This window comes from Rattus rattus, chromosome 9 (genome assembly GCF_011064425.1).
Source record: "Rattus rattus isolate New Zealand chromosome 9, Rrattus_CSIRO_v1, whole genome shotgun sequence".
NCBI lineage: Eukaryota > Metazoa > Chordata > Mammalia > Rodentia > Muridae > Rattus > Rattus rattus.
The window spans coordinates 61562121-61589876 of NC_046162.1; the positions used below are offsets into that span (position 1 = coordinate 61562121).

General features: G+C 52.3%; 3 protein-coding genes across 9 annotated transcripts; 2 read left to right on the plus strand and 1 right to left on the minus strand.

The window, feature by feature from the left end:
* The first annotated feature begins 3771 nt into the window (after positions 1 to 3771).
* Asb16 (ankyrin repeat and SOCS box containing 16) lies at positions 3772 to 9880 on the plus strand. Its single transcript, XM_032914131.1, has 5 exons — positions 3772 to 4072; positions 6843 to 7110; positions 8053 to 8545; positions 8842 to 8955; positions 9659 to 9880. The coding sequence occupies exons 1-5, from the start codon at positions 3772 to 3774 to the stop codon at positions 9842 to 9844; spliced, it is 1362 nt and encodes a 453-aa protein (XP_032770022.1). The 3' UTR covers positions 9845 to 9880.
* A 5777-nt stretch (positions 9881 to 15657) lies between these two features.
* Tmub2 (transmembrane and ubiquitin like domain containing 2) lies at positions 15658 to 19917 on the plus strand. Of its 3 annotated transcripts, XM_032911853.1 has the most exons (4): positions 15716 to 15828; positions 16389 to 16443; positions 17996 to 18559; positions 18795 to 19917. In XM_032911853.1, the coding sequence occupies exons 2-4, from the start codon at positions 16409 to 16411 to the stop codon at positions 19153 to 19155; spliced, it is 960 nt and encodes a 319-aa protein (XP_032767744.1). In that variant the 5' UTR covers positions 15716 to 15828; positions 16389 to 16408; the 3' UTR covers positions 19156 to 19917. The 3 variants fall into 3 exon arrangements, with proteins under 3 accessions (XP_032767743.1, XP_032767744.1, XP_032767745.1); XM_032911852.1 differs by lacking the exon at positions 16389 to 16443 and having other exon boundaries at positions 15658 to 15828; XM_032911854.1 differs by lacking the exon at positions 15716 to 15828 and having other exon boundaries at positions 15835 to 16443.
* A 59-nt stretch (positions 19918 to 19976) lies between these two features.
* On the minus strand, positions 19977 to 27581 carry Atxn7l3 (ataxin 7 like 3). 5 transcript variants are annotated; one of them, XM_032911847.1, is made up of 13 exons: positions 27234 to 27581; positions 25773 to 25883; positions 25341 to 25473; positions 24966 to 25137; positions 24684 to 24781; positions 24364 to 24386; positions 23994 to 24060; positions 23790 to 23875; positions 23412 to 23480; positions 23138 to 23181; positions 22843 to 22914; positions 22608 to 22765; positions 19977 to 22517 (listed from the first exon to the last, which is right to left on the minus strand). In XM_032911847.1, the coding sequence occupies exons 2-13, from the start codon at positions 25821 to 25823 to the stop codon at positions 22369 to 22371; spliced, it is 1122 nt and encodes a 373-aa protein (XP_032767738.1). In that variant the 5' UTR covers positions 25824 to 25883; positions 27234 to 27581; the 3' UTR covers positions 19977 to 22368. The 5 variants fall into 5 exon arrangements, with proteins under 5 accessions (XP_032767738.1, XP_032767740.1, XP_032767741.1 ...); XM_032911849.1 differs by having other exon boundaries at positions 23994 to 24039; positions 27234 to 27580; XM_032911850.1 differs by having other exon boundaries at positions 23790 to 23818; positions 27234 to 27578.
* Positions 27582 to 27756: the final 175 nt, after the last annotated feature.

Sequence of the window (27756 nt, forward strand, 5' to 3'; positions counted from 1 at the left end):
TCTTCCGCTGCTACCCTCTCATCCCCTCCTGACCAGGGCAGCCAAGCGCCAGCAGGTGGACAGCAAGGCATTCACAAGAGAGTGGGGGGTGGGGTGTGTGTGGATTTAGCTCAGTGGTAGAGCGCTTGCCTAGCAAGCGCAAGGCCCTGGGTTTGGTCCCCAGCAAAAAAAAAAAAAAAAAAAAAAAAAAAAAAAAGAGAGAGAGAAAGAGAGAGAGAGAGAGAGACAGAGAGAGGAGAACATGTTTATAAACTTTTTCCTCCCTTTCTCCTCCCCTCTGCCTCTGGTTTTTTGTTTGTTTTGAGTCTTTTGCCTGTGTGTATATATCTGTGTACCAGCTCTGTGCCTAGTGCCCTTGGAGGCCAGAAGAGGGCTTTAGATCCCTTGGGACTAGAGTTACAAATAGCTCTGAGCCACCATACGGATTTGAACTCAGGACCTCTGGAAGAACAAGTGCTCTTAACAGCTGAGTCATCCATCTCTCCAGGTGCACATTCTCTTATTCATATGATGCAGGCGTGTGTGTGTGTGTGTGTGTGTGTGTGTGTGTGTGTGTGTGTGTGTGTGTGTGTGTCAGAGGAATACAAGAAAAGAACCAAAAACAAAAACAAGGCTGGGAAATGACTGGTAAAATGAGACCCGGTGACATTGTCCACCCCTAACCCCAGGCAGCAGGTCAGAGACAGCCCTGGGGGCTCGCTGGCTAGCCAGCTTGCCTAGGCACAGCAAGTTCAGAAAGAGACCGTTTCTCAGAGTCCTGGAGCATAAATTTCAGGAGATTGAGAACCACCTGGTGCAGGGACACGGCTAAGCCATCTCTCCATCTTGTAAGATGTCTGTGAAAATCTGTTGGGAAGCTGCCGTTCTCACTCGGTTCTTGTCTGGCAGTGCTGGGAATTGAGCCTTGGGCCTTGTACTTTCAGGCTCCCAACCTCTGCTCCATCCCAAGGAAGCAGGCTGAAGGGGCCCTGTTGGGCTGGCAGCCTCCCTGCCTCAGTGGCTACCAGTGGAAGCCTCCATGCACTGCTCTGAGAGACTGATGGATCTGATGAGTGAACAGCAGGCAGCTTGTGAGCTGCTGGGATTGTAGGGACCTCTGGCCAAAAGGCTCTTGTGCTGTAGGCCAGGGCCTTGCATGTTCACACGTTCCCCTACCCCCTTCTGCTTGCTCGCTAATGCCTAACTCTGCCTTTAGTTTAGACCTGAGCCGGGCCCTTCTAGGTGGTGTCAACCAAACCACCTTGTGTCTGCAATTGGTCACCTGGAGCCCTGGTCCCTCCTGCCCAGTCTCAACTACACCCAAACTGTTTGATATCCTAGTGCCTTGGTGCTTCAGTGCACCCCAGGTTGAGCGAGGAGGCCCACTGAGCATCTGGTCCCCTGGCACTGTTCCCTCCAAGTCAACTTCTGGCCTCCCAAGGACCTTCCTTTTCTGCCTCAGAAGCTAACATCAAATCCCACGCACTGGTATCTCTGGGCGACAGCTACAGTAAGCACTTTGAGGCTTGTGAGGTAAGAAGGCTATGACTGTTAGATGCCTGGAGGAGTAAAGGGACACCCACCACTTTGGCCCCCTGGGCCCCACCCAGCTTTGCCAGACTCCCAATCCCAACCCTGGGAACTCAGCTGTGGGTGCTCAGCCAGGCCGTCAGCAAGGCCATTAAAACGTGATATGGCTTCCAACGGGGTTAATCACAGCTGCGTCTATAAAGGTGCCTTTCTCTGAAGGCCTTCAAACCCTCACTGGCCATGATCTCACTCTTCATCTGGGATCCCCTCCCTGGATCACCACCAAGAAGCTGGGGCCAAGTACAGAATGACTGAGTAGAGGGTGAGGGCAATGCCGGAAAAAGCCCAGGTCCCTGCCACCCACTCGTGTGGGTGGATGGATGAGTGTTTGCTCAGGCAGAGAATAGGGACCTTCATTCAGTGTCAGGAGAGGCCAGCCTGCTGTGAGCCAAGTGCCCTTAAACACTGGGTCAAGAAGGACCATGCCAGGGCCTGTCCTAGAGCCCACATCCAGCATGGTAGAATGTCATCTCTGGCACTATGGCATGGGTACTGTGCCAACCCCATCCGATGTCCTTTAGAAGTTAAGTAGCTGGTACCACAGGGACACCTCCACACAGCAGGTGGCCCTGGATGGATGAGTTAGGAGATTCCAAGCCACTGGGACCAAGGGAAGGGTAAAGAACCTGGGAGAACGCTTCGTGGCGTGTACGGGGCCAGGGATTTGGGACCTCTGTGGGAGAGCCTGAACTAAAACGCAGACGTTTTTAAGGAAAGTAACCTTAGGTGACTGTGGCAGGGCTGCATGTAGTCAGAGAAAGGAGACACAGGCTAGACTGATCCGAGTTGGGAGACTACGAACTAAAGCTGAGGACAAAACTGTAGAGAGACAGATTTTGCGTGTGGGCCAGTGGCCAGGGGGAAGTGAAAGATACCGAGGAGGGGAAGGTTGCTGGAGAGTGGGTGGGAGCGAGACACAGGGAGCTGGGAGGGACGGCATTGCAGAGACACCATGGAGCCTGCAGCCCTGGAGGCAGAGGCCCACTGTCATCCCTGCACTCTCCCCTGCCAGCCAGTCAGCTGTTGCGGTTTCCCAGCCTCGTTCCTCCCCCTAGAGGCTCCTGGAAGCACAGCTACTTCCTCCTAAAGGTGAATGGGTGTACAGTTTCCAAACGTCTCTTACCTTCAGTCTCCAAGGTCAAGCCCTCGACACACCCACAGTCAGGCACGTGAGTCCCCTTAGAAACCAGGGAGAAAAAAAAAAACTAGTCACAAGGTAGAGACCATGTCCTGCTTGGGCATAAAGGGACAGAAGAGGCTTCATCAACCGTCTTCCCCACTTAGCAGTATCCTGTAGGATCAAAATGCCTTATCTAAATTGTGACCAACTAGAGTCCCTGGCACATCCCCACAAGCTATATGACCTTGGGTCAGTTTTACCTTTTATGATTTAAGTTTCACCTGGCTGTGGTGGTACACGCCTTTAATTCTTGCCCCGAGGCAAGGGGAAGCATTCTCAGAGTTCAAGACCAGCCTGGTCTACAGAGCTAGTCTCAGGACAGCCAGGGCTACACAGAGAAACCTTGCCTCAAAAGAACAAACACAGCAGCAGCAATAACAACAACAGAACTCCTTACGCTCTGTAAGTCTACACAATAAGACCATCTCAGATGTTGAACTGAAATACTTAGCGTTGCCAACCAAACCTGTCTTCTCTCGCGTCACCGACTGGTCATCTGAGCGGAGATGGGTCTGCGTGATTTAAATTCTAGAAAGCGTGGGGCATGGGTGCAGTGGGTGCTGTTCAAGTTCAGGAAGAGTGGTTTGGCTTCTAGGAACGCCCCCAACGCCCAACTGAAGTCTGTGGGTCAACCTGGGCTTCTGCCCACTTCACCAGCCACTGCTTCAGTGGTTGCAGGGCCCTGGTCGGTCCTTCCTCTGCCCTGTCCTGCCCACCCATCTCAGGGTCAACTGCTTCCACTAGAAGACGCCAAAGAAGTGGGATCCAGGAGTGACCTTGGCTGAGGCCCTGCTGACTAATGGAAGGTACCAGCAGGGTCAGGGGCTGGCCCAGTATCTTCTGCCTTAAGATCATGACTCTAGGCAAACTGTTTACCAATGCAGTGAGGGGTCTATTTATAGCCTCAGCTGCTTCTCCAGCTTACCAGGAGGGGGGCAGGGTGGCTCCCCAGAGCAAGGTGCTAGCTGGGGCAAGGAAGAATCCTCCGCCTAGGTGGCACCGCCCAGGCCGCTGGACCCTTCATGGCAGGGGAGAGCTTCCCTTTCACATCCTCCACACGGCGTGCCCTCCGCCTACAGAGAGAGTGGCTGGAGTGGGAGGACCGGAGGAGGGCTGCTGCCCATCAGTGCCGAAGCCACAGGTACCTCCCTAGTCCCCAAGCCCGGCTCATTAGGCCTCGCCGCTCCTGCAGAGACCCAGCTGTCCACAATGCCCTGTTCTCTGGGGACCTACAGCAAGTCCAAATCCTGTTCCAAGACGAAGAAGCTGCCAACATGATTGTGGAGACTGTGAACAACCAGCTGGCCTGGTCAGCGGAACAGGGTAGGGAGCCCCACCTAGGAGGGAAGAGGAGGGACAGGAATGGGGGTTGGGAAGGGAAGAAGAATCCACACCCCCACTTCTCCTTAATGTCCTAGGATGGACCGCCCCTCATAGTCACCCATACTAGCTCCTTCCTAAATAGTTGAGGCCAACTATGGTTTTCCTCAAACTCAGAGATCCACCTGCCTCTGCCTCCTTAATGTTGGGATTAAGGGTGTGAGCCACCATGCCCAGCCTCCAAAATTTCTTTGCTTTTGGTTTTTTGGGTTTTTTGTTGTTGTTGTTGTTGCTGTTATTTGTTTGTTTGTTTTTCGAGACAAGGTTTCTCTGTGTAGTCCTGGCTGTCTTGGAACTCACGCTGTAGACCAGGCTGGCTTCCAACTCACAGAGATCTGCCTGCCTCTGCCGCCTAAGTGCTACAACCCAAGGTGTGCGTTACCACCACCCAGCTAAAGTTATATTCTTATATGACGCATACACAGATTGGGAACTTTGGTTTTGGTTGACAATTGTATGGGCCATATTACTTATGTGAAAACACATATAGATATATCCATGTTTCTCCTATAGTTTTCTGCAATAGGAAAGAATTGTTATTAAATCCATACGCGGGGTTGGGGATTTAGCTCAGTGGTAGAGCGCTTGCCTAGCAAGCACAAGGCTCTGGGTTCAGTCCCCAGCTCTAAAAAAAAAGAAAAGAATAAAAAAAAAAAAAAAAGAAAAGAAGAAGAAATCCATATGCAATTTTTCCTTACCCTTACTGACTTTGGGGGTTAGAGAATGGTGTTGTAGGGGGAAAACACCAAGCCCCTCCCGCTGAGCCACCCCACCAGCCCAGTTCTATTTTGGGACAATAGGATTGAACTCTTTTTTTTTTTTCCAGAGCTGGGGACCGAACTTAGGGCCTTGCGCTTGCTAGGCAAGCGCTCTACCACTGAGCTAAATCCCCAACCCCTAGGATTGAACTCTAATCTGGACGCTAAGGAGCACTGTCCTTGCCACTGTGCTTCAAACCACAGCTGACTTGCTTTTTAAATTTTGAGACAGGGTCTTGCCAAGTTACCCAGGCTAGCATTCAACTCCTACCATAGCTCAGGGAGATTTTGAGCTTGTGATCCTTCTGCCTCATCTTTCTGACTGACTGGGGTCATGGGCTTCTCCCATCAGGTCCCGTTCAGTTTGTTATTGTCAGTTTGTGTTTGTTTTTGTTTTTTGAAACGGCACCCATTTCTCTGTAACCCTGACTGGCCTGGAATTTGGGATCTTTCTACCTCCTGCTCCTGAGTGACAGGTGGCAGCCAGAAGCCTCCATACCTGGCCACATGCAGCATTAGAAGCTGACATTGTTTCATGGAACATCTTCCTGTTCAGCACCATAGAATACTTGAAAGCAGTGAAGAGAGGCACCTGGACTTAGAGAGCTGCTCTCCAAATACAATGGTAGACTTGGGTTTTCTCTCTTAAAAAGAAAGAAAGAGGGGTTGGGGATTTAGCTCAGTGTTAGAGTGCTTGCCTAGGAAGCACAAGGTCCTGGGTTTGGTCCCCAGCTCTGAAAAAAAGAAAAGAAAAAAAAAAGAAAGAAAAAAAAATATATATATGTATATATATTTGAGATTCTGGCCTTTCTTTTAAAAGTAAATGATATCTTGCTTGTTATGTTTTCTTTTTTTTTAAAGATTTATTTATTTGGGGGTTGGGGATTTGGTTCAGTGGTAGAGCGCTTGCCTAGCAAGCGCAAGGCCCTGGGTTTGGTCCCCAGCTCCGAAAAAAAGAAAAGAGAGAAAAAAAAAGATTTATTTATTTATTATATATAAGTACACTGTAGCTGTCTTCATACACACACCAGAAGAGGTCACCGGATCCCATTACAGATGGTTGTGAACCATTGTGTGGTTGCTGGGAATTGAACTCAGGACCCCTGGAAGAGCAGTCCGTGCTCTTAACCACTGAGCCATCTCTCCAGCCCCCACCCTTTGCTGTTTTGAGTAACAAGGCGGATAAATTTTCTCGAACATATCCCAACTCAGCACATTTGTCAAAGTTGACTAGATACTTAATTGAAATTGTTTTGAAAAGTTGATATGAGATGGCTTCAACCTCAGCCCTTCGGTCTGTGCCTTCTGAGTCCTATGGAAGAGCTTTAGGACCCGGTACAGCCAGGCACTACAGGCTCCAGGTCCTGCTTACCTGCAGCCATGACATAGTGGCTTTACCCAGGCTGCTCCGGCTTTTTCCTGAAGAATACCATCATCCCCCAAAGTGGAAATTGAACTTAGGTTCTTTTTGTTTGTTTTTGGGTTTTTGTTTGTTTTTTTTTTTGTTTTTTTTTTGTGTGTGTTTTTTTGTTTTTTGGGACAGGGTTTTTTTTTTTTTTTTTTTTTTTTTTGGAGCTGGGGACTGAACTCAGGGCCTTGCGCACGCTAGGCAAGCGCTCTACCACTGAGCTAAATCCCCAACCCGAGGGTTTCTCTTTGTAGACTGTCCTGGAAGTCACTCTGTAGACCAGGCTGGCCTCGAACTCAAGAGGCCCGCCCGTCTCTGCCTCCTGAGTGGGGGGATTAAAGGCGTGTACGACAAAGCGTTTTAAAAGGCTCTTCAATGCATGCTTCCAATTCAGGATTTGAGTGGACCCCTAACCACAGGGACAGCTTGGCTATGTGTGCTCAGTAAGCTAGACCTAGGGAAGCCCAACGCCCACTGTCAGTCACAGACAACTGCTCCACCCCACTCTCCCATGCGAAGTCCCTACGGTGCTGCTTTTTCTTCTCAGGATTCTGGGTATTGACTCCAAAGACCAAACAAACAGCACCTCTCACCATCACTGTGGCCAGAGGCTACACAGACTGCGCCCGACACCTTATCCTGAAGGGAGCTGAGCTTGATGCCCGAATTGGAAGACGCGCTGCCTTGCACGAGGCCTGTGCCCAAGCCCATCCTGACTGTGTTCGGCTGCTGCTCACCTTTGGTGCCAAGGCTAATGTATTGTCTGATGAGGGCATGACCCCCTTGCACCTCTGCACAGCTCCCGAGTCTTTGCAGTAAGTGCCCGTGGCCTGGAAAGGTTTTATGGGGAATGTAATATGTGTGCATCCAGGGGTTGGGGATTTAGCACAGTGGATTTAGTCCACTTGTTTTCTCTAAGGAAAAGCAGAGTAGGGAAGTCCCTAAAGGCTTTCCCTGACCAAGTGAACAGAGCCTGCTCAGGAAGGGTAGTCCTCTATTTTTTCTAATACACTTACATTCCATGCGTCATGGTGTACACAGGAGTGAGTTTTCCAAATCTTGCCCTATCAAACTGTTAGGAGGCCAGGAGCTGGAGTTGTAGCTCAGTTGGTAGCATGGTTACTTAACACGCAGGGAGCTTTGGCTTTGAACACTGGCATCACATGGGCGTGGTGGGACACACCTATAATCCTAGCAAGTAGGAAGAAACGACAGAAAGATCAGGAGTTCAAGGTTGTTTTCTGCTACATAGTGTCTGAGGCTGGCAGAAGAGGGGTGTAGCTTGGTGATAGCTTGTCTCTTAAGGTTTCACACCTAGCACAAAATGAGTAATCTTAGCACTCTTGGGGCAGGGGGGATAGGCAGAGGCAGGCAGATCTCTGAGTTCGAAGCTAGCTTGCTCTACAGAGTGGGATCCAGGACAGCCAGAGCTACTTGAAGAAACCCTGTCTATAGGGAAAAAAGTAAATCAGTTTAGGTGAGGGTGGACTCCCCGGATTCTGCCATATACGCTCATTAATGTGTGCTCTTGGCTGCCGCACTAGACTATTTGAGGCATAACTTTTTATATCTGAAAATCCAAAATACTTCTGACAGTTTCAACTGGCCCCACAACTCTGCTGTTTGTAATGGGGTTTCTGTGATCAGAGGAGAACGCCAGGCCAGACCTCCAAGCAGAGGTGTGGGAAGGTAATGGGTAGTGAGAGCAGGTCTTGGGGTCCTCAGGATGTCTCCCAAATCTTGCACTCCGTCCGTAGGTGCGCCAAGTTGCTGCTGGAGGCTGGAGCGTCTGTGAATGTGGCATCGCAAGAGTGTGAAGTCACGCCCCTGCATGTGGCTGCAGCTCGTGGCCTGGAACAACATGTGGCCCTCTACCTGCAGAACGGTGCAGACGTGGCCCAGCGCACCAGCCAGGGAGAGACTGCGCTGAACGCAGCGTGCGCTGGAGCAGAGGGGCCAGGCAGCAGCCGGCAGCACGAGGCTGCCGCGCGACAGCTCCTGGAAGCTGGGGCTGATCCCCAGGCTGCGGGTCGCAAGCGCCACACACCACTGCACAACGCCTGTGCTAATGGCTGCGGAGGTTTGGCCGAGCTGCTGCTGCGCCACGGGGCAAGCCCTGGAGTCACCAATGGGGCAGGCCACACGCCAATGGACTGCGCGCTGCAAGCGGTACAGGACGCCCCCAACTGGGAGCCCGAGGTCCTCTTTGCAGCGCTGCTGGATTACGGGGCTAAGCCGGTTCACCCTGAGGTGTGCTGGGAGGACCGGAGGAAGGAGGTGCCAAGCGGAACGGGGATCCTAGGCTAGAAATGCCCTGACTGGAAGGGTCTAGAAGATCAAAAGCTTCTCTCAGTGACTAGAGGTTCATGCCCATTTTGGCAGAGGGCAAAGATAAGAGTCAAGGGAACTGGGGTCAGGACCTTGGAACGTATGTGGGCCGGGCAGGCTGAGGCACAGAAAGATGAGGTTGTCTGTGGCAGTTTATTTTAGCCAGCCTTGGGCTTGCCTTAGTTAAGGCAACACAGAACTCCTATTTTGTTTTCCAGATGCTGAAATACTGTGCCAACTTTCCACGGGCCATGGAAGTCCTCCTTAACGCCTATCCATGTGTCCCATCCTGTGACACCTGGGTGGAGGCTGTGCTCCCGGAGCTGTGGCAGGTATGTCCGCTCCAAGGGCTAAGTTCTTTACCTGGGGGCTAGAGAGGTCAGAGGCCTTTCCCTTCAAACTTCAGGACCAGGTTCAGAGGAGGAAGATGGACCCCAGCAGAAGAGGGTGAAACCCCTGGGTTCCTGGCCTGTCTGGAGCAGTGCAGACAGATCTCTCATCTCCCATACTGCCTAGCCCCTTGCTGACATTCATAAATCAGTCAGCTCTGATTTGGTGGGAATTCCACCAGCATGTCTGGGGTGGGAGTAGTCCATGAACGAAATCAGGTCTATGGCAGGGTGCGATGTGCTGAAATTTCTCAAGCCAGATGCGATGGCGCACACCTTTTGACCCAGCACTTGGAAGGCAGAAGCAGGCAGATCTCTGTGAGTTCAAGGCCAGCCTAGTCTACAAAGAGAGTTCCAAGACAGTTAGCGCTGTTACATAGAGAAGTCCTATCCTGAAACACACACACACACACACACACACACACACACACACACAAACAAAGAAAAGAAAAAAGAAGGGGTTGGGGATTTAGCTCAGTGGTAGAGCACTTGCCTAGCAAGCGCAAGGCCCTGGGTTCGGTCCCCAGCTCCGGAAAAAAAAGAAAAAAAAATACCCTGAACCTCTACCACTGAATGATCTTCTGTCTTCTGGAAGGGCAAAATCACGGGTAGTAGATCACCTGACCCGCCCTCCCTTCTGGCCTAGGAACATGAAGCCTTCTACAGCTCAGCCCTCAGCATGGAAAACCAGCCAAGACGGCTGCAGCACCTAGCCCGCCTGGCTGTCCGTGCTCAGTTGGGCAGCAACTGTCGGCAGGCCGCCACCCAGCTCCCCCTGCCTCCACTGCTCAGAGACTACCTGCTGCTGTGTGTGGAGGGACGGATCCAGTGAGCCCTGGACTTGCACCTACTCCTTCTCCCAGCGGCTGAAAACCAACCACTGCCCTGCCCGCTCTCTCTGCGCTTTGCATGCCCTCCAGGAGTAGCTTGTCCCTCCGCTGACAGCTTAAGCCACCGCTGATCTTCCTCAGCCTGTTCCCCCAAAGAAGCCTTTCACCCACATTGCCATTAAGTAGATGGCCTCTGTAGCCGCCCCAGCTACAAGCAACTGATCCCCTGGGCGGTGTTTTTCTTGCCACCTGTATGTCTGTTCAGCCTTTTCTATAGGGCAGGCTCTTAGCTGGACTTGATGGCTCGTACCTCTAACCCTAGTACTCAGGAGGCTGAGGCAGTAGAATTGTGAGTTCAAAGCTAGCAAGAGGGCTGGAGAGACGCTCAGCGGTTAAGAGCACCCGACTACTCTTCCAGAGGTCCTGAGTTCAATTCCCAGCAGCCACATGGTGGCTCACAACCATCTGTAATGGGATCAGTTGCCCTCTTCTGGTGTGTCTGAAGACAGCTACAATGTACTCATATATAATAAATAAATAAATCTTTAAGACAAAGCTAGCAAGAACTTGGGGGTGGGGGCCAGGGGAAGATCCTGCTTCCCAGAATCCCTGTGTGGTCCACCGTAGATCCCTGTGTATTCCATCCAGACGTTGGGTAGAACGTCAAGAAAAGGCTGTTTTGTTTTCCTCTCAGCACTAGGCATGGAAGCCGAGGCTTTGGTACGGTGCCGAGCAAGGGTTCTGTTACAGAGCCACACACCTCTAGCTCCCAATGAAACCCATGTCCTGGATGCTGGAATGACTTTTTTTTTCCCCCACTAATTTATTTATTCATTTTACCTCCCCAGTCTTTGTCCCACTCCCAGTCACAGAGTCCCTCTCTCTCCTCCCCTCCTCTGATAAAGTCACAATTCTGACAGTTCCTTTTAGTAGCTCTTCCCAACCTTCGGCTAGAGTGAAAACTGAGCAGAGCCTGGGATGGAGCTCAGTGAGGAGCGCCTGCCTGGTGTGGGTGAGGCCCTCGTCTTGATCCCAAACCAGAAAACGGACGAACCCAAATCTCCAGAACAGGTGATGTGACATCATTTGAGAGGTAGACCCCGTAGTTCAATAAGAGCCTGGGCTACAAAAGGCCCTGTCTCAAAACAAAACGAGAAGAAAAACCTCAACAAGATATAGGCAAGATTCTGTTGTACCCTCTGACCTCCTCCATACAAAGGCCCAGCAGTGCAGGCTCGGTAAACCGGTTACCGCTTCCAGAACTGAACCCTTCTTGGAAACTCTTTTCAGTAGTGGTGAACACTGCTTGGCACAGTTTCCTCCGTTCTCTGGCCTGGATGACTCTACAGAACTTTAGTCTGTGACCACTCCCATGGTAGCCTGCCTTTACCTCTGTGCTTAGTCAATTACTACCTTGGTGAGCCTGAGATAGGGGCTGTAGTCTTTGAGGAGGCATTTATGATGTGTTCTCCTTCCTGCCCGATGTCGCATGGAATCTTAATTGGCAATCACTCTAGAGGGGCTTCTGGGGCCCAGGAAACTAGAAAGCTGTCCTCTCCTACTTCTGAATGCGGAGACAAAAAGGTGTAACCGCTCACCCTTCGGAGGAAGCATTCGAGGCAAGCCAGCTCTCTGATTGCAAATAAATAAGTGTGCACAGAACAAAGGCATGGACATTGTCAGGTTTCAGTGTGACTGGAGAGCCCATTGCTCCACTCTTGTTCTCCCCTGTGTCCTTCTGGGGCTTCCAAGTTTTCTGCCTTCAACAGGTGGTACTGGTGACAGAAAAAAAGTTACAGACCACCAGCCTTCCTCCCCCACCCCCAGCACCATCTCCAGACCCGAGCCTTAAGTAGCTATCCCAGTACAGAACAGAGGGACTTATTTGACCTTTTGCTGGGGATCTAGGTTCTCAATCACCAGTTGGCATTACCAAGCAGACTGCAGTCACATCAGAAGCCCTGGGCCCGCTGCTCCCTGGGGCCTCTGTCCAGTTCCCTCCTCCAGGGAGTTCTGTCCGAGCAGATTCCCTTTCATTGGCACAGGACAGCCTCTGCCCTGGTTCAGCAGAGCAGGAACCCACCTGTTTCTGGATGGAAGGTTTGCTTTAGTTCCCCAGAGCCTAAAGGTCCAAGACAGTGGCTCTCAACCAGTGGGTCATGACCCCTTTGGGGACCCAAAGGACCCTTTCACAGGAGTCACTCAAGATATTGATAGTCACTCAAGTTCCTAACAGTAGCAAAATCACAATTATGAGGTAGCAATGAGAATATTCTTATGGTTGGAGCTCACCACAACATGAGGAGCTATGTTAAAGGGTCGCAGTGTGGGGTTGGAGATTTAGCTCAGTGGTAGAGCACTTGCCCTAGCAAGCGCAAAGGCCCTGGGTTGGGTCCCCAGCTCAAAAAAAAAAGAAAAAGAAAAAAAAAAAAAGGGTCACAGTGTGGGGTTGGGGATTTAGCTCAGTGGTAGAGCGCTTGCCTAGCAAGCGCAAGGCCCTAGGTTCAGTCCCCAGCTCCAAAAAAAAAAAAAAAAAAAAAAAAAAAAGGGGGTCACAGTGTTAGGAGGTGTGAGAACCACTAAGAAGGAAAGGCCCCACCCCCAGTCTTAAGTTGGGAGCTTTGCTTTGAAGATGTTGCTATTTTTCTTTTCATTAATTTATTTATTCACTTTACATGCCAACGTCAGCCCTCCCATATCCCCCCTCACATGGCTCCTCCTCCAAACCCCTCCACTTCTCTGAGAAGTGGGAGGTCTCCCCTGGGTCACTGTAGAACTGACTATGTGCATCTTTTCCTACTGAGACCAGACAAGGCAACTCCAGTGAGGGGAACAGGATCCACAGCCAGGCAACAGATTCAGGGACAGCCCCTGCTCCACTTGTTGGGGGATCTACATGAAGACCAAGCTACACATCAACTACATATGTGTAGGGGGCCCTAGGTTCAGCCAATGCTTGTTCTTTGGGTCATGGTTCTGTCTCTGGGAGCCTCCAAGGGTTTTATTCTCTTCAGGAAAAGATATACTGGATTATATGTTATTGATTTTGTAACCGGCAAAGATTTTTCCAGTTGCAGAGAGCATACTAAAAGAAACAGAGAGCTGGAGAGATGGCTCAGCTGTTAAGAGCACTGGCTGCTCTTCCAGAGGTCCTGAGTTCAAGTCCCAGCAACCACATGGTGGCTCACAATCATCTGTAATGAGATCTGGTGCCCTCTTCTGGCGTGTCTGAAGACAGCTACAGTGTAATTATATATAATAAATAAATCTTAAAAAAAAAAAAAGGGCCAGGCACAGCTGTTTGTGTGTGTGTGTGTGTGTGTGTACACACGCGTACTAAGAAGTGAAGGCAAAGGGGTCCCTAAGGCTTGCTGGCCAGCTAGTGCAGCCTAATTAATTCCAAGGTCAGCGAGAGCCATTGTCTTAGAAAGTATGGTGGAGAGCGTGATTGAGAAAGACTCCTGAGGCCTGCATATGTATATGCCTGCACACATACAATGCGCATGCGTGCACACATGCACAGGCTGCCAGGTACCTTGGCAGAGTCATTCCAGCTACTCCGGAAAACTGAGTCAGGCACAGTACCGTTTAAGGTCTTCCTAAGTCTGAGAGAGTTCAAGGCTAACCTGGCCAACTTCATGATATCCTGACTCAAAAAACAGAAAGAGAAAAAGCAGAGTACAGTGGTAAATGCCTAGGAGGCAGACAGGAGGGTCAGGAGTTCAAGGTCAGCTTGGGCCACTTGGAGAACTATTGCCAAACAAACACCTAAGTCTCAAGGTTCAATAGTGTAGGAAAGATAAAGAGAACATCAACAGCGTCATGAAAAAATGACTAGGGAGGGGCCAGTGAGGTGGTATGGAGGTTGCCACAAAGGCTGATGACATCGGTTCAATCCCTGGGAACCACAGGGTAGTAAGGGTCAAGTCCCACAAGTTGTCCTCTGACCTCCACATTTGGGTTGTAGGGCACACATCTACATATACGCAATCAATAAATAAAATGACCAAGAAGTTAAGATCTATCAAAACACTGAGTTAATCTCATGGTGCTGCCTAGATGGCACTACACCGGTTCTCTTTTTTTTTTTTTTTTTTTCCCTCCGGAGCTGGGGACCGAACCCAGGGCCTTGCGCTTGCTAGGCAAGCCCTCTACCCCTGAGCTAAATCCCCAACCCTTTAAATTTTTTAAATTATTTATTTATTTAAACATGGGTTCTGAGGATTGAACTCAAATCCTCACATCTGCACAGCAACCCCCCCCCCCCCCCGGAGCTGGGGACCGAACCCAGGGCCTTGCGCTCACTAGGCAAGCGCTCTACCGCTGAGCTAAATCCCCAACCCCTATTTATTTATTTATTTATTTATTTATCATAGTACACTACGGCTGTCTTCAGACACACCAGAAGAGGGCATCAGGTCCCATTACAGATGGTTGTGAGCCACCATGTGGTTGCCGGGATTTGAACTCAGGACCTCTGGAAGAGCAGTCAGGGCTCTTAACCGCTGAGCCATCTCTCCAGCGCTACACCGGTTCTCAACCTGCAACCTCATGTTGTAGTGCCCCCCAACCGTAAAGGTTTTTGTTGCTACTTCACAACTGTAATTTTGCTACCTTCATGAATACTAACATAAAAATCTGATATTCAACTTCTTGTTTTTTTTAAAGTTTTATTTATCTGAGTACACTGTAGCTGTCTTCAGACACACCAGAAGAGGGCATCAGGTTGTGAGCCACCATGTGGTTGCTGGGAATTGAACTTAGGAAGGGCAGTCAGTGAGTGCTCTTAACCGCTGAGCCATCTCTCCAGCCCCACTGCTCTTTAGTTTCTAGTATGGTATAGCCTTACTACAGGGGTGATGGCTGAATCTGCGCTGTTTGAGTCTGGCCATCTGATTTGTTGTAAAGCTTGGAAACTTACTCCATCACCGGGGCCATCTCTCCAGCCCCAGTATGCGACTTCTGAAAGAGTCGTTAGACTAAAAGGTTGAGAACGGCTGCTCTACTACATAGGAAATCACAGACAAAAAAATTGGAAAAACTAATCCAGGGTGATAGATGGAAAGATGTTTCAATGGTTAAGAGCACTTGTTACTCTTTCTAGAAGACCTGAGTTCTCTTCCCAGCACTCAAGACTGGCAATTTACAACCTCTTGTAACCTTAGCTCTTGGAGATCCAATGCCCTCTTCTGGCTTCTGCAAGCTCCCACACACGACATACACATAGAAACAAAAAACAAACAAACAAAAAAAAAGAGATCATTTTTTTAAGAGAGCACTGCATTTGTATCTGCCTAAAATGCCTTACGGCTTTATTTATCAAAGCTGTATGGGGCAGAAATCTTCCAGTACTTAAGACTTTAAATTGTATTCTTGCCCGTCTCCTCGAGTAACAACTATCTTAGAAGTCAGAAATACAAACCTTACCGCTCCCAACATTGGAGCCCGGTGCGTACTGGCGGAGCAGTAATGAATCCCATTAGCTCTGGAGCACGAGATCCAAGCCGGAAGGAAAAACCACGCGGGAAAGAAGGAAACCTAACGACCGGTAGACCAGCAGAGCTTGCCCGGGCAATCTCCTAAGCATGAAACCACGCCCCTTCCACAAGCACCCCCCCACCCTCTTCTCTTTTTGCCCCGCCTCTGACCTCCAGGCGGCCCGAGGCCACGCCCAGTGGGCGTGGTCTTGCGGCCGGAGTTCCGAAATCCCGCCAACAGTGACTCCGCCCCTCCTGCCGCGGCGCAACCTGGCCCTTTTATTTAAAGATTACGTTTACGTCAGTCCGCCTTACGTAGCTTTGCGTCATCAGTACAAGGCGGGGGGGCGGGACTTCCTGTCCCGGATGTTAACAGCTTCCGAGAAAAGCCGGAAGAGATCGGAGCCTGGACAGAATCCTGAATTGCCAGCCCCTCCCCTGACCCCTACGGAAAGACGAGTACAAAGACTGCCCTGGCGAAGTCAAAACATTTATCCTGGCTTTGTCAGGTGAGGCTCTCCTTCCCCATCGAGGCACAGTAACAATCCAAACCCCCTTTAATTTCCCATGACTCCTCGCGTCCTCAAGCTCCGCCCCTTCTCCTCTGCCCCGCCCCGAAGTTTGAGGGGTGTGGATGGTTTGTGACCCCTACCCCCGGACCCCCGCTTCCTCACCTGACCCTAAACCATCACTGACCGGGAGAGTCGGGCTTAGGCACTGCGTCCGAAACCCGGAAGCCCCTCGGCTCGGGGGACCCATGGACTCCACTGCCAAGGGAATAGAACCTCTCAGACGCCGAGCCTTCACCTCAGATAAAAGCACGGTCGGAGACGACTCCCGACAGTGCGGTCGGGGTCGTCCACTGACTGAGGAGAGAGCTGAAGCCTTGGATCAGACAGATGCAGGGTCCTATCTGGCCCCTGCCCACGGCAGTTCCCTGTGTCCTCCGTTTCCATCTGTCTTTGCCACAGTTTCCTTTTGTGTAAATCACGGTTCCTGACATTAACCTTACCATCAGGGTTTAGTTGTGGGAGTGAGACGTAATTGCTATCATTTGTTTATTGAACAGTGTTAATTATTTTTGCTTCGATGATTTCACGTCATCTTCAAAACAACCTTATGAGGTAGGTAACCATTTTAAACGCCACTTTACTGATGAGAAAGCTGAGGCTTTGAAAACGTTGTTGGAAGTTGCATAGCTAGAAGAGGGGCTAGACAGTGATCTGTAATTGCTTCCCTGACTCCAGGGCCAATCTGTTAAATAAGGCTGTGGAAATTCTTTGAATGTTGGTGTGTTCCACAAATATTCCTTGAGCAGTTACTGTGGCATTGCATTAAGAGCTTCAAAGAGAACTACCTTCAGTTCTTATCTTCCAGGAGTCAATGAAGAGATGGACAGGTTATAAGTATAATGATGCTTTATGGGTGCTGTGAGAATAGTCTGATAATGATAATCACCAGATGGATTAGCCCAGAGACAGCTGTGAAAGTAGATTCTCCAAGGAAAAGAGAAAGTACTCCGAGGAATATGCAGAGAGCCTCCAGCGCTTTCTCAGAAGCCACAGAGAGGGAGAACCTTCATATCACAAGACAGACTGAAATAAGGATTGTGAGAACTGTTGGGAAATTTTTCCAAATAATTTCTACTTGGGCAGTGGTTTTCTTGAAGCTGTCTCATGTAGCTGAGGCTGGCCTTGAACTTGCAATGTAGTGGAGGCTTGTCTTGAATCTCGTATCCTACTGCCTTTATTTCCCAAGTTCTGGGATAACTGGAGTATATGCCAGAACAGTGGTTTTGCAGTTGTAAGCCAAGCCCATGGAGACTAAAGAGGGTAGTGTTTCTGGTGACTGCCCTAAGTGACTCCCCAGAATTTGCCAGAACAGTTTAATAGATGAACATCTCTGCTGATAGTCCCAATGTATTTGTCTATTTGAAGTGATCTGATTCTGTCCTAGATAGATCAAAGTGTATTTATTTATTTGGCTCTTGACATCTGGGCATGAATGAGTGTATGGCCATGAATGAGATGTAATCAAAAGAGAATCTGGCAAGGATGGCTGCACAAGGCCTATGAAGGAGTCTTTTTATTCTCTGAAGCTACCATTGAGGCTGCTGGGGGTGGGGGTGTGTGCATATGTGCTTGGTCACGTGTTAGAAATCCTAGAGAAATTCCAGGCTTAAAGAAGCAAAATGGAAGCTGGGCAGTGGTGGCACATGCCTTTGATCCCAGTACTCAGGGGCAAGTGAGTTTGAAGCTAGCCTTGTCTATAGAGCAGGTAGTTCCAGAACAGCTGGGGCTACACAGAGAAACCCTGTCTTGAAGAGAAGCAAATGCTCTTTCTCCATTATTCGCCAAGTACAAAAGAAAAAGAAAAAGCAATCAGCTGGTGACAAGTTTATATGAGGCTTTTCTGGTGACCCATGCTCCTTATGGGCACAGAATCTGAAAGCTAGAGTTTCACAATAGAGGCCAGGGGGCCAAGGGTGAGTCTTTAACTTGAGATTGAGGGTCTGCTACTGTTAGGAGATTGGCTGGCTGTCCTTCCTACATAACACCAAAACCCCATCTTTTTTTCCTTTGCTTTAACCCCAGCCTGCCTCAGAACCAAAATAAACTAGAAACCTGGTTCTAACTCTTGGGACTCTGCTGATGCTGTCCCCCTTTGTTCCTGCAGCGTGGACCCGGTCAGCAGCCAAGCCATGGAGCTCTCTGATGTCACCCTCATTGAGGGTGTGGGTAACGAGGTGATGGTGGTGGCAGGTGTGGTGGTGCTGACTCTAGCCTTGGTCCTAGCCTGGCTTTCTACCTATGTAGCAGACAGCAGTAACAACCAGCTGCTGGGCACCATCGTGTCAGCAGGTGACACATCGGTTCTCCACCTGGGGCATGTGGACCAGCTGGTAAACCAAGGTACTCCAGAGCCGACTGAACACCCCCATCCATCAGGGGGCAGTGATGATAAAGCTGAAGAGACCAGTGACAGTGGGGGAGACACCACTGGAGAATCTGGAGCTAGGGGAGACATGGAGCCCAGTCTTGAGCATCTCCTTGACATCCAAGGCCTGCCTAAGCGACAAGCAGGCCTGGAGAGCAGCCGCCCGGAAGCTTCGCTGGGATTAGATGATAGCACCTGCCTCTCTCCCAGCCCTAGCCTCATCAATGTTCGGCTCAAGTTCCTCAATGACACTGAGGAGCTAGCTGTGGCCAGGCCAGAGGACACTGTGGGTACTCTAAAAAGGTGAGTAGGCTGGAAAGAGGGCAGTTGCTCATGACTTGTGCCTCAGGTGTTGGTTTCCCTGAAGAAGTTGGTGCATATATGTGAGCAAATGAAGAACTTTAAGGGCTGGCCTCTGCAAAGAGGAAATGGGAGACTTCCATAGACAGACCACCAGTATCTTCCATGCCCTGCTTGTTGGTCCAGGCCTTTCTTTATAGCCTTGTTCTTTATCCAGTCTTTCTTTTCATCCTTGTAGCAAGTACTTCCCTGGACAAGAGAGCCAGATGAAATTGATCTACCAGGGTCGGCTGCTGCAGGACCCAGCACGCACGCTGAGTTCCCTGAACATTACCAACAACTGCGTGATTCACTGCCACCGCTCACCCCCAGGGGCAGCAGTTTCTGGCCCCTCAGCCTCCTTGACCCCAACCACTGAGCAATCCAGCCTTGGTGTCAACGTGGGCAGCCTCATGGTGCCGGTGTTTGTGGTGCTCTTGGGTGTGGTCTGGTACTTCCGTATCAATTACCGCCAGTTCTTCACAGCACCTGCCACTGTCTCCTTGGTTGGAGTCACAGTCTTCTTCAGCTTCCTAGTATTTGGGATGTATGGAAGATAAGGACATCGGGAGACATAGAAAGGCATGGTCGTCCTCCTTCTTGGCCTCCCCCCTTTCCTGGCCAGAGCTGGGCCCAAGGACCTGGGAGGGATGGGAAAGGTATGGTGGGTACCCTGTCCATAGGACCCAGGAAGGAGGTGTATGGCCTCCCTTCATGTCCGTAGGGTACAGATATCTCTGCAAGCACAACTCAGGTAGAAACAAGGACATCATCTTCCCTCTTTTGGAATCCCAATGTTCAAAGGCCAAGCTCAGAAGCCTGGGCTCTGGGCCTTCCCTCCTGGCTGTGGCCCTAGCCCAGTGTCTTGCATGTCTGTTCACAAACCCCCAGGGTTGCTGCCAGGGCAGCTCAGCATGGCCATAGCATACCTCTATAGGGAGTCTGAAGTACCTTCCACTCCTTAGAGTGTGGACCTTTGGAAACTAAAGTCACAGGGATGAAGACTGCAGCCTTACCTATAGCATCCAGCTGCCACCACCTCCTTGTGTCCCTTGTAGCAGGAATAGGATATTTTGCTTTCTTTTAAAGCACTTTGCTTGCCCTTCTTTTCTAAATAGTCCTGTATAGAGCTCAGTCAGGAAGGGGATTGGGGCAGAAGGCCAAGCCCCAGCTGCTGCTAACCTAGGCCTAGGACTGCCAGAGTGCTGGCCCTAATCCAGTGCCCTGCCCAATTCCGAGGATGAGTTCTGGGTATAGATTGCCCTCCCCTAGGCCCTTAGATGGTCAATATGAATGAATAAAATTCCGTTTTGTGGCTATGAGCCTCTTTGTGACTGCTCTGCTCCCACCAACATGGTAATGAGAGTGGGTAAGGCCAGGCTACCAACGGGAGATGCAATTTATTTACACCAGCAGCCATGGGGGCAGAGGGGAATACACAGCGTTTACAAAGTTAGCTACCTGTACAGGATGGATTACATATGCAAAAATAAAAATCTCAAGACCACAGGACAGCGTGAGCCCCACCCCCCTCCCCCAATGACCCCAGCATGCGGTAATGCCAGGCGGGTGGCCCCTGGGCATGCGGGGGGGAGTGATGCATGGAAGGAAAAGCCACCGGCCATGGAAATTAGTACAGAACCCCCCACACACAGACACATGATAGGATACAGGGTGGACACCTAGCCAGGGTGGGGAGGATGGGAATTGAAACCCACACAGCCTGCTGTTAGAGGGAGAGAGTGGGGAGTTCCTAGCCCCTGTTCAACTACACAGTAGGGAGGGCATACTCCCCAGAAGGAAGGGGTTTGTTCCCTCTGGGTCCCTGCTGGACCAAGCCCATCTCTCACCCAGCCCGGGCAGGGGATTCTGCCCTAAGGGTGAGCCAAGGAACAATGGGGAAGTTTTTGTGGACAAACCAGTTCCCAAGCTACTCCCTCCAACCAGAGGGGAAAGGGAGAGGTGGGAGAGCAGAGTGAGTTGGCCTGAGCTGCAGCTACTTCTCCAAAGGGATAGGGGCCTGGGCCAGTTTCCCGACCTTCAGCAGGTTCCCAAGCTGTGCTTGGTAGTGGGGCCGGCCCGAGAACCTTCTATTTCCCCCTCTAGTGAGAAGGCTATGGAGGGGACCACGGACAGAGGGGCCCAGGCTCCAGGATTTATTCTAACTCCTGCCAAAATTAGTTTGACTTCTTAAAAAATAATCACAATACTTGGGTTAAAAAAATCAACTTGTAACCAGGCATCAGCCACAGTGAGAACCACCCCAGGGGAGACTGGGGTTCCAGACAGGGTACTGTAACCCTAGCACTGTTGTTCCCTTAACCCTCTGGGTCCCTAACCCAAATCAGTCCAACCAGTCCTGGGTACTAGCTACCCAATATGGGAGTGGCTCCCCCTGGGAGGAGAGGGGACATGTATAGCAAGTGCCAGGAAACTTGGCTCAGGATCAACCCCATCCCTGTCAGTCAGCCCACAGCCAGATCTTGCAGCTCCGAGGTGTGATGGTACCTTAGAGGTGGGATATGGATCAGGTAGATGGGTGCTCTGGCATGACAGTCCCACAGAGGGGCAAGAGTACCCCTCCAAGCTCTGCTGATAACCCAGGGCAGAGACTACCTTCTTATCCCACCCTACTCCTAGCAAAGGGAGAGGCACAAGATTAGGGTTTTTCCTCAGAGCCCCAAACCACAAGTACAGAATAAATAACTTAAAAGCGGCAAGGGAAGGAAAACAGGGCAGGCTTTAGAGGCGAGAGCGCTGAGAGGAACTGAACCTGGTCAAGGTAAAAGGGGTTGGGGGGCAAGCAGCAGCTGGGAACTCAGGCTGCCCCCAGGGCAGGGCAGGGCAGGGCAGGGCAGGGCAGGGCAGGACAGGGCAGGGCGCAGGATGGGAGGGAGAATACGGGGCCACCCCAGGAGGGTGAGGCTGGGCCCCTTCCTGGGGCAGGGAATGAGGTAAGAAACATTTCAAATAAAGCAGCACCGTCCCTCTCACCTGGGCCGTTCCTCACAGCCCTGGGGCAGGGAGGGCAGGGGGCCACTCTGATACAGGCTCCCTCTTCCTACCCTCCCCTTCCCATTCCTTGAAGCTGTAGAGGCTGGAGGCCCTTTCCCGGCACCCAACAACAAAAGGACAGCTCCTGCTGCCAAGGAGGCCCATGGGGACTGAGGGGAAAGGGCTGCCCCCTGTGAGGCAGTTCTGGACGCCCACCTTAGCAGACAGCACTGTGCCTGCTGACCCCGGGGAATGGGGACATCTGATAGGACTCTGCACACAAACAGGACATAGCAGCCCTGCCCCTCAGCTCCAAGCACCGGACCCTTTCACATTGCTGAGGGCAGCCAGGGGAGGCCCCCTCTGGGCTCAGCTTCCAACCCAAAGCCGCCTGGGTAGCCACAATGCCCCTCGGCAGGGCTTAGTCCAGTTCCTGGGGTGGGGAGCAGGCAGTGCCCTGGCACAGTGCCCAGGTCAGGCCCCCAGCCTAGCTGGACATCCAGTAACTCACAGAATAAATAGGAAAACCGCCTCCCCACCAAACTTATGTCCAAGGCATAATATGTCCAGGTCTGAGTCCTGCACGCCGAGGGGTCATGCTTCATTGCAGAGGATCCTGACACCCCCCAGGGGCACATAATTGGATCCTCTGCCTGCCTGGCCCACCAAGCTTCCCACGCCCAAACCCCCAGCAGCTGTCCATGTGCCAGGCTATTGCTGCCTGGGTGGGGGTCGGGAGAGAGGGCTCTCTCAGCCAAAGGCTATTCCTTGCACCCAAGTCAGTTGATGTCCTCATAGATGCTGGGCGCTGGGGGAGCCGGTGGCTTTGGCTTTTTCTTCTTGTTGGAGCCCAGGCCAGAGGCAGTCCCTACCAAGCTCAGATGGGATTTCTTTTTCTTGGTTTTCCGTGATTCAGAGCTGTTGGTACCTACAGAAGAAGAGTCACACGGGATGAAAGTGCAATTGTGGAAGGAGAAGGGTGCCCACTGCCAAAGCCCAAGATCAAGTGCATGTATACCTAAACCCCATCCCTGATTTTCACTAGTCTTGGAGGAGCCTGAATCAGACGGTGAGAGATCAGAAGAGCCGTCCCACTGAAGCCGGCTGAGGAGGGCCTGGCTGTCAGTCATGTCAAAGCCATCATTGTCCAAGGAGCTCTCTACCTCTGGAAGAACGCTAGAAAGAGGAGTCAGAGACATGTTAGGGAAAAGAGCAGCAACCTGACCCACCACCCTCCTGGAAAGGACACTTACGCCGAGGGCCCAAGGAAATAAATCCGCACAGTTCGCCTCTGCTCATCCGTGTGCTGCGGGCAGCGTAGTGACCTGGTGGGGACAGAATGATCAGACCCTGACAAGGCAGGGAAGGACTTCAGGAACTCAGGTGAAGCAGAAGCTGGAGGGACAGGGAAAGAGTCAGTGGTGAATCCCCAGATGGTGGCTAATGAGGCCTACTGGATGAAGGGAGGGTAAGGGTGGGCCCACTGTCAGATCCAGGGGTACGCCCAACCCATGCCCAGTCAGCCCCCTTTTAAGTTTCCAAGCTCACCTTGTGCACATCTTCTTGGTATGTTCAGAAATTACTCCACATTGCTGGAAAAAAGAACACGGCTGAAAGGAGGGGCAGGAGACCTGCTCGAAACACTAGATGCTCCCTCTATACCAGCGCTAGACTGACCAAGTAGAAACCAAGCCCAGAGCTAGTGGACTAGGAAGCCCACTTTCACAGAACACTATGGCTCCTGCTGCTGTGCCACCTGTCTCCTTCAGGGTCCTACTCACTGCCCAGCCCACACCAAAGCCCTCCCTCTCCAGTTACACACTGTGGTGAGCAGGCTCCTCAGCTCCTCTGGCCCCAGGGTCTCATAGCTGATCCCAGTTGAGTTGCTATACTGTGAGAAAACCAGAGGTACAGGTTAGAAGTAAAAAACGGGTCAGAGAAGTAAAGAGTGGGCAGCCAGAAAAGGAGCGGATGGAGAAGCAGTCCCTCTCACCCTTGCCTCCAAGTAATTTTCCAAGTCCTTCCAATCTACCTGCACATAGACACGGAGACGGGACCCACAAAGAACATGAACACCCAAGGCTTAAATAGCACTACAAGCACTTGTAGTTGTCACAGCATCCTGGCCTCATTTTTCCAAATCCCAACCACCTCACAAGAGTAAGGAGAAGCACACGAAGGGCAGGCAGCATCCACTCACCTTAAAAGGATCGGAGTTGCTAAGTTCCCCTGAAGAAGAAAAAAGAAGGGGAAGGGTGTTTGATGCAGAGGTACAGACAGAGAACCCTGAAAATAACCAGAGAGGAAGTGGGGGTGACAGAAGGATCACAGGCCCTCCCTCATCCCCACTACAAGCCCTGTAGTAACATAGCTAGCAGCACCCTGTGGGTCTAGCCCCACTTACCATTTTTGTGTTTTAGAGACTTGGATCTTCGAGGGGAATTAGGGTTCTGGAATGGGAGATACCATAGCTTTGGGGAAAGGGCAATGATAAGGGGGAGCCGAGAACCCAGGGAAGGAAAAAAGATTTGACAAAGAAACAACCTCAAACGAATACTATCCCTCCCAGTAAGACTGTCTGTCTAGATTCCCTCCCTCCCTCCCACCAACAAAACCTCTGGAGCTCCCGTCCACCAGACACCCTTACTCCCAAACCCAGGGATGCCCCCCAGTGACCTCACACTTGAGTCAAAAGACCTGAGCACTCCCTGCCCAAAGGGTAGAGAGTATCTGTCCTTCACCCAAACTTCCCCCATGCTCGCCCCGGCTCTCACCTTGTCTGATTTTCTCTTCTTGGCTGGGGGACAACAGAACAAAGAACACAGTTACTTTTTTTTTTGTTTTTTTTTTTTTGTTTTTCTTTCGGAGCTGGGGACCGAACCCAGGGCCTTGCGCTCGCTAGGCAAGCGCTCTACCGCTGAGCTAAATCCCCAACCCCGAACACAGTTACTTTTACGTTCTCGTTCTCAGAGCATTCATGTTTTTAAGAACTGCATTCTTCCCCCATCAAGACAGCTCAAGGCGAATGTATACTCCACTTCCATCTTCCCATTTCACCCCAGCTTCTCCCAGGTTTCCCCACATCCCCAAACACCTTTCTTCTCTGAGCCATAGGACCAGTCATTGTCATTGATGTCATCGTTGTCTTCTTGGTCACTCTCAGACTTGTTCATATTGTTGCTATTGGCAATCCTGCCCAAAGTTGAGAAGAAAAAGGGTCAAGGCTCTCACCCATCTGCACGTGAATTCACGGTGAAGCACGCAAGGACCAAGTGTGGCCCACCCTCTGTACCCTATCGGTGTCCCCATGAGACTACACCACGGTACAAGTGGCCTGAGATGTGCATCACTGGTGCTGGAAGCGGGAGGTTCTCACCGACGGTTGGCGATCCGGCTGCTGTTGCGGCCCATTCCCAGGCACTTCTCCAGGTGGGGGGCAAAGCGGGAGGCAGCAATACTGCGGCTGCAGTTGGGGCAAACACACTCCTTGCTCTTCCACTGGTTGAAAACCTGTCCAAAGATGTCCAACCCAGGCTGGTCCACGATCTCTGGGGACAGGAGAGGCGTGGCGATCAGAGCAGGCAGGGTACCCCAACTTCTTGTTCTCGCCTATGGTCCCAGGTTCTCTTTAAACTCATTCTCACCTAAGCTCACAGGAGCTCCAGGCTGTGCAAATAGGGCAGTTTCTAAAGAACCCTCTAAGCCCTTCCTAGGCAGAGCTAGACCACTCCCGTTCCACCCTGAAGCTCACCAAAATCCTTCATGCTATCAGGATCTGTATCATCCAGGAAGAAGTAGCCACACTTGACAGCCCGGTGTACTTCAAAGCAGAATCCCAAACAAGAATCCTCGACCAGGTCAGCATATATCTCCTGAGCGATGGCCTGGGCCCCAGGAGAGAACACCAACATTCATGGTCACAAGGGTAGCACCCCGCCTCGACTGAACAACTCTGGCCAACCGAATCTCCTGGCCCTGACCAAACATGCTGCCTTCTTTGCCACTTTCCTGACCTTGATTTTTGAGTTCCTTCTTCCTCCCAGATCCTTGGGCCTTTTCAGCTGTTATTCCCTCTAAGGAACAAGGCTGACTATCCAAATTCCTCCTTTGGCATAGATGCCAGATTTAGCGACGCAGAGACATCAAGAGAAAGAACTGGAGGCACACGTGGGGGAGCCCTCACCTCTAGTTTGCTGTTATCCAGGCCAGACAAAGACATTTCCTCCATTTTCATTTGTAAACTCTTGTGGAGACGGCGCTCTGACTGCTCATAGCACAGCGGGCGGCAACACGGCTGCACACATGGAGGTGGGGGTGTTGGTGTGAGTCCAAGACACCTCCAGAGACTGCCACCTCCCCTCCCCACCTCCAAGCCCAGAGCTTAATCCTGGCATCAGAGTGTCTCCCCCCAACCCCCCAAGGCCCCGGTTCCTTAAGTCTATGGTCCTTCAGGGCCTGAAAAGCAGAGGTGGCCTAGTCCTTCCCAGGCCTAAGCTCAGGCCCTGAACTATACTGCCTTGCCAATCAGACTCTAGGTCTACAGGAGGCAGCAGCTCATCCCAGGTACCCAAAACTCAAACCCCTCTTTGATACCCATGGTGCAATGCAGCAGGGGGAGGAGAAGGAACTCTAAGGCCTCAAAGCAAACCCACAGGGTGTGGCAAAGAACTGCACAGACTCCTCAAGACAACCCCGTTTCCCTAAGGACTGTCAGAGTCACCTCTGCTTTCAGCCAGGATGTCCACTTGGGGGGGTACTGCTACCAGAAGTAGGAATGGCCCTAACACCCTACAACCTTCACCCCACTCTGTCTTCTCTTAAAATAAGCCTGCCACTCTACGAGAGGAACAGAGCCCACAGAAGCCTACAGGCAAAGGGCATTTCTCGACACCAAGAACATGAGCAGGGGAGAGTCCCGTGGTACGCACGCGAGGAGTGGGCACTCCCCTTACCTGTTCTTTTAGATCGCACCCTCCCTCCCTCAGGACCAGCCCGGAAGTCTCTCCAAGAGCCCCAAAGTCCAGAAAACCCAACCGTAGGATTTAGAAACAGTGCCCACAGTTCGGGGCCCCACTGAACAGTGGGTACGAGTTTAAGGAGCTGCCGGCCTCGAGTGGGGTGGGGACTGACAAATGAGCCAGGGGCACTGGGAAGGGGAGCAGGCCGTGTCGCGGCTCTTCTCCCGTCCTTGCGGCACTGCTGCTGCATCATACCGACTAGGGGGAGGAGAGCCAAGCCGCCCAAGGCCGGCGGCGGGCCGGGACAGACCGACCCCCAGAGAGTAAGCAGAGTGGGACACGTCCCGACCCCTCTAGGTCGCCGCCTGCCCAGATCCCGGACGGGCCGGGGAGAGGATTCCGGGAGGGTGTCTCTATTGTCCCGGGGGCTGGGGCCTGGCTCCCTAACAAAGGCCCCGCGCCCCCTCCCCGGCCGGCCCTGCCCCGCCCAAGGAGGACCCTGCCAGGGGGAGACCGGGGGGCCCCGGCCCGGCCGGGAAGCCGGGGAAAGCCGGGCGTTTCCGCGTCGGCCCTGGGGGAGGGGAAGGGGCGCTGACCCAGACCTGGGGGGAGGGGGCCCAAGCCCCGCCTCGGGCCCCGCCCCCCGCCCCCCGCAGGCCCCTCCCCCGTCCCTGTTCCGTACTCACCCCGCCCGGGGGGCCGCGCCGGGGCCCGGCGGCCTCTCAGGGCCGCGTCCTCCGGCGGCGGCGGCGACGGCGGCTGCTCCGGAGCCCCATGTCCGTCGGTCCGTCCTCGCCTCTCCCGGGGCCGGGGCCCGGGGCCGGGGGTCGGGCTGCCCCCCGCCTCGCCGCCTCACCGGGCGGCCATGGCCCTTCCCTCCCTTCTCGTCCTGTCGCCGCCTCCTCCTCCTCACCTCACCCCTGCCCGCGCGCAGTCCGCGCCGTCCGCGCGCCCTCCCCCGCCCCCCACTCCAGCCCGCCTCTCCCGGGCGGGGGGTGCGGCGCGAGCCCGGAGCGCGCGCGCGTGCCGCGACCGGAGGATGGATGGATGGAGCGAGCGAGGACGCGAGCGTGCGCGCGCGCGCCCCTCTCCCCCCTCCCTCGGCGCGGGCGCGAGGCCAGGCGCGAGCGCGCTCCAACCTCCTCCTCTTCCTCCTCCCGCCCCTCCTCAACACCCCGCCCTCGCCCTCCCTTCCTCTTCCTCCTTTCG

What these genes read in the sequence shown, in the direction of transcription:
- Asb16 (XM_032914131.1), top strand. Translation starts at nt 3,772, where the DNA reads ATGGCAGGGGAGAGCTTCCCTTTCACATCCTCCACACGGCGTGCCCTC. An exon ending in ACAGCTCCCGAGTCTTTGCA is followed by an intron (nt 7,111 to 8,052) that starts GTAAGTGCCCGT and finishes CTCCGTCCGTAG; the next exon opens with GTGCGCCAAGTTGCTGCTGG. An exon ending in CTAAGCCGGTTCACCCTGAG is followed by an intron (nt 8,546 to 8,841) that starts GTGTGCTGGGAG and finishes TTTGTTTTCCAG; the next exon opens with ATGCTGAAATACTGTGCCAA.
- Tmub2 (XM_032911852.1), top strand. Translation starts at nt 15,686, where the DNA reads ATGTTAACAGCTTCCGAGAAAAGCCGGAAGAGATCGGAGCCTGGACAG. An exon ending in ATTTATCCTGGCTTTGTCAG is followed by an intron (nt 15,829 to 17,995) that starts GTGAGGCTCTCC and finishes TTGTTCCTGCAG; the next exon opens with CGTGGACCCGGTCAGCAGCC. An exon ending in ACTGTGGGTACTCTAAAAAG is followed by an intron (nt 18,560 to 18,794) that starts GTGAGTAGGCTG and finishes TCATCCTTGTAG; the next exon opens with CAAGTACTTCCCTGGACAAG.
- Atxn7l3 (XM_032911847.1), bottom strand. Translation starts at nt 25,823, where the DNA reads ATGAAAATGGAGGAAATGTCTTTGTCTGGCCTGGATAACAGCAAACTA. An exon ending in TGGATAACAGCAAACTAGAG is followed by an intron (nt 25,474 to 25,772) that starts GTGAGGGCTCCC and finishes CCTGGGGCCCAG; the next exon opens with GCCATCGCTCAGGAGATATA. An exon ending in TGATAGCATGAAGGATTTTG is followed by an intron (nt 25,138 to 25,340) that starts GTGAGCTTCAGG and finishes TCCTGTCCCCAG; the next exon opens with AGATCGTGGACCAGCCTGGG.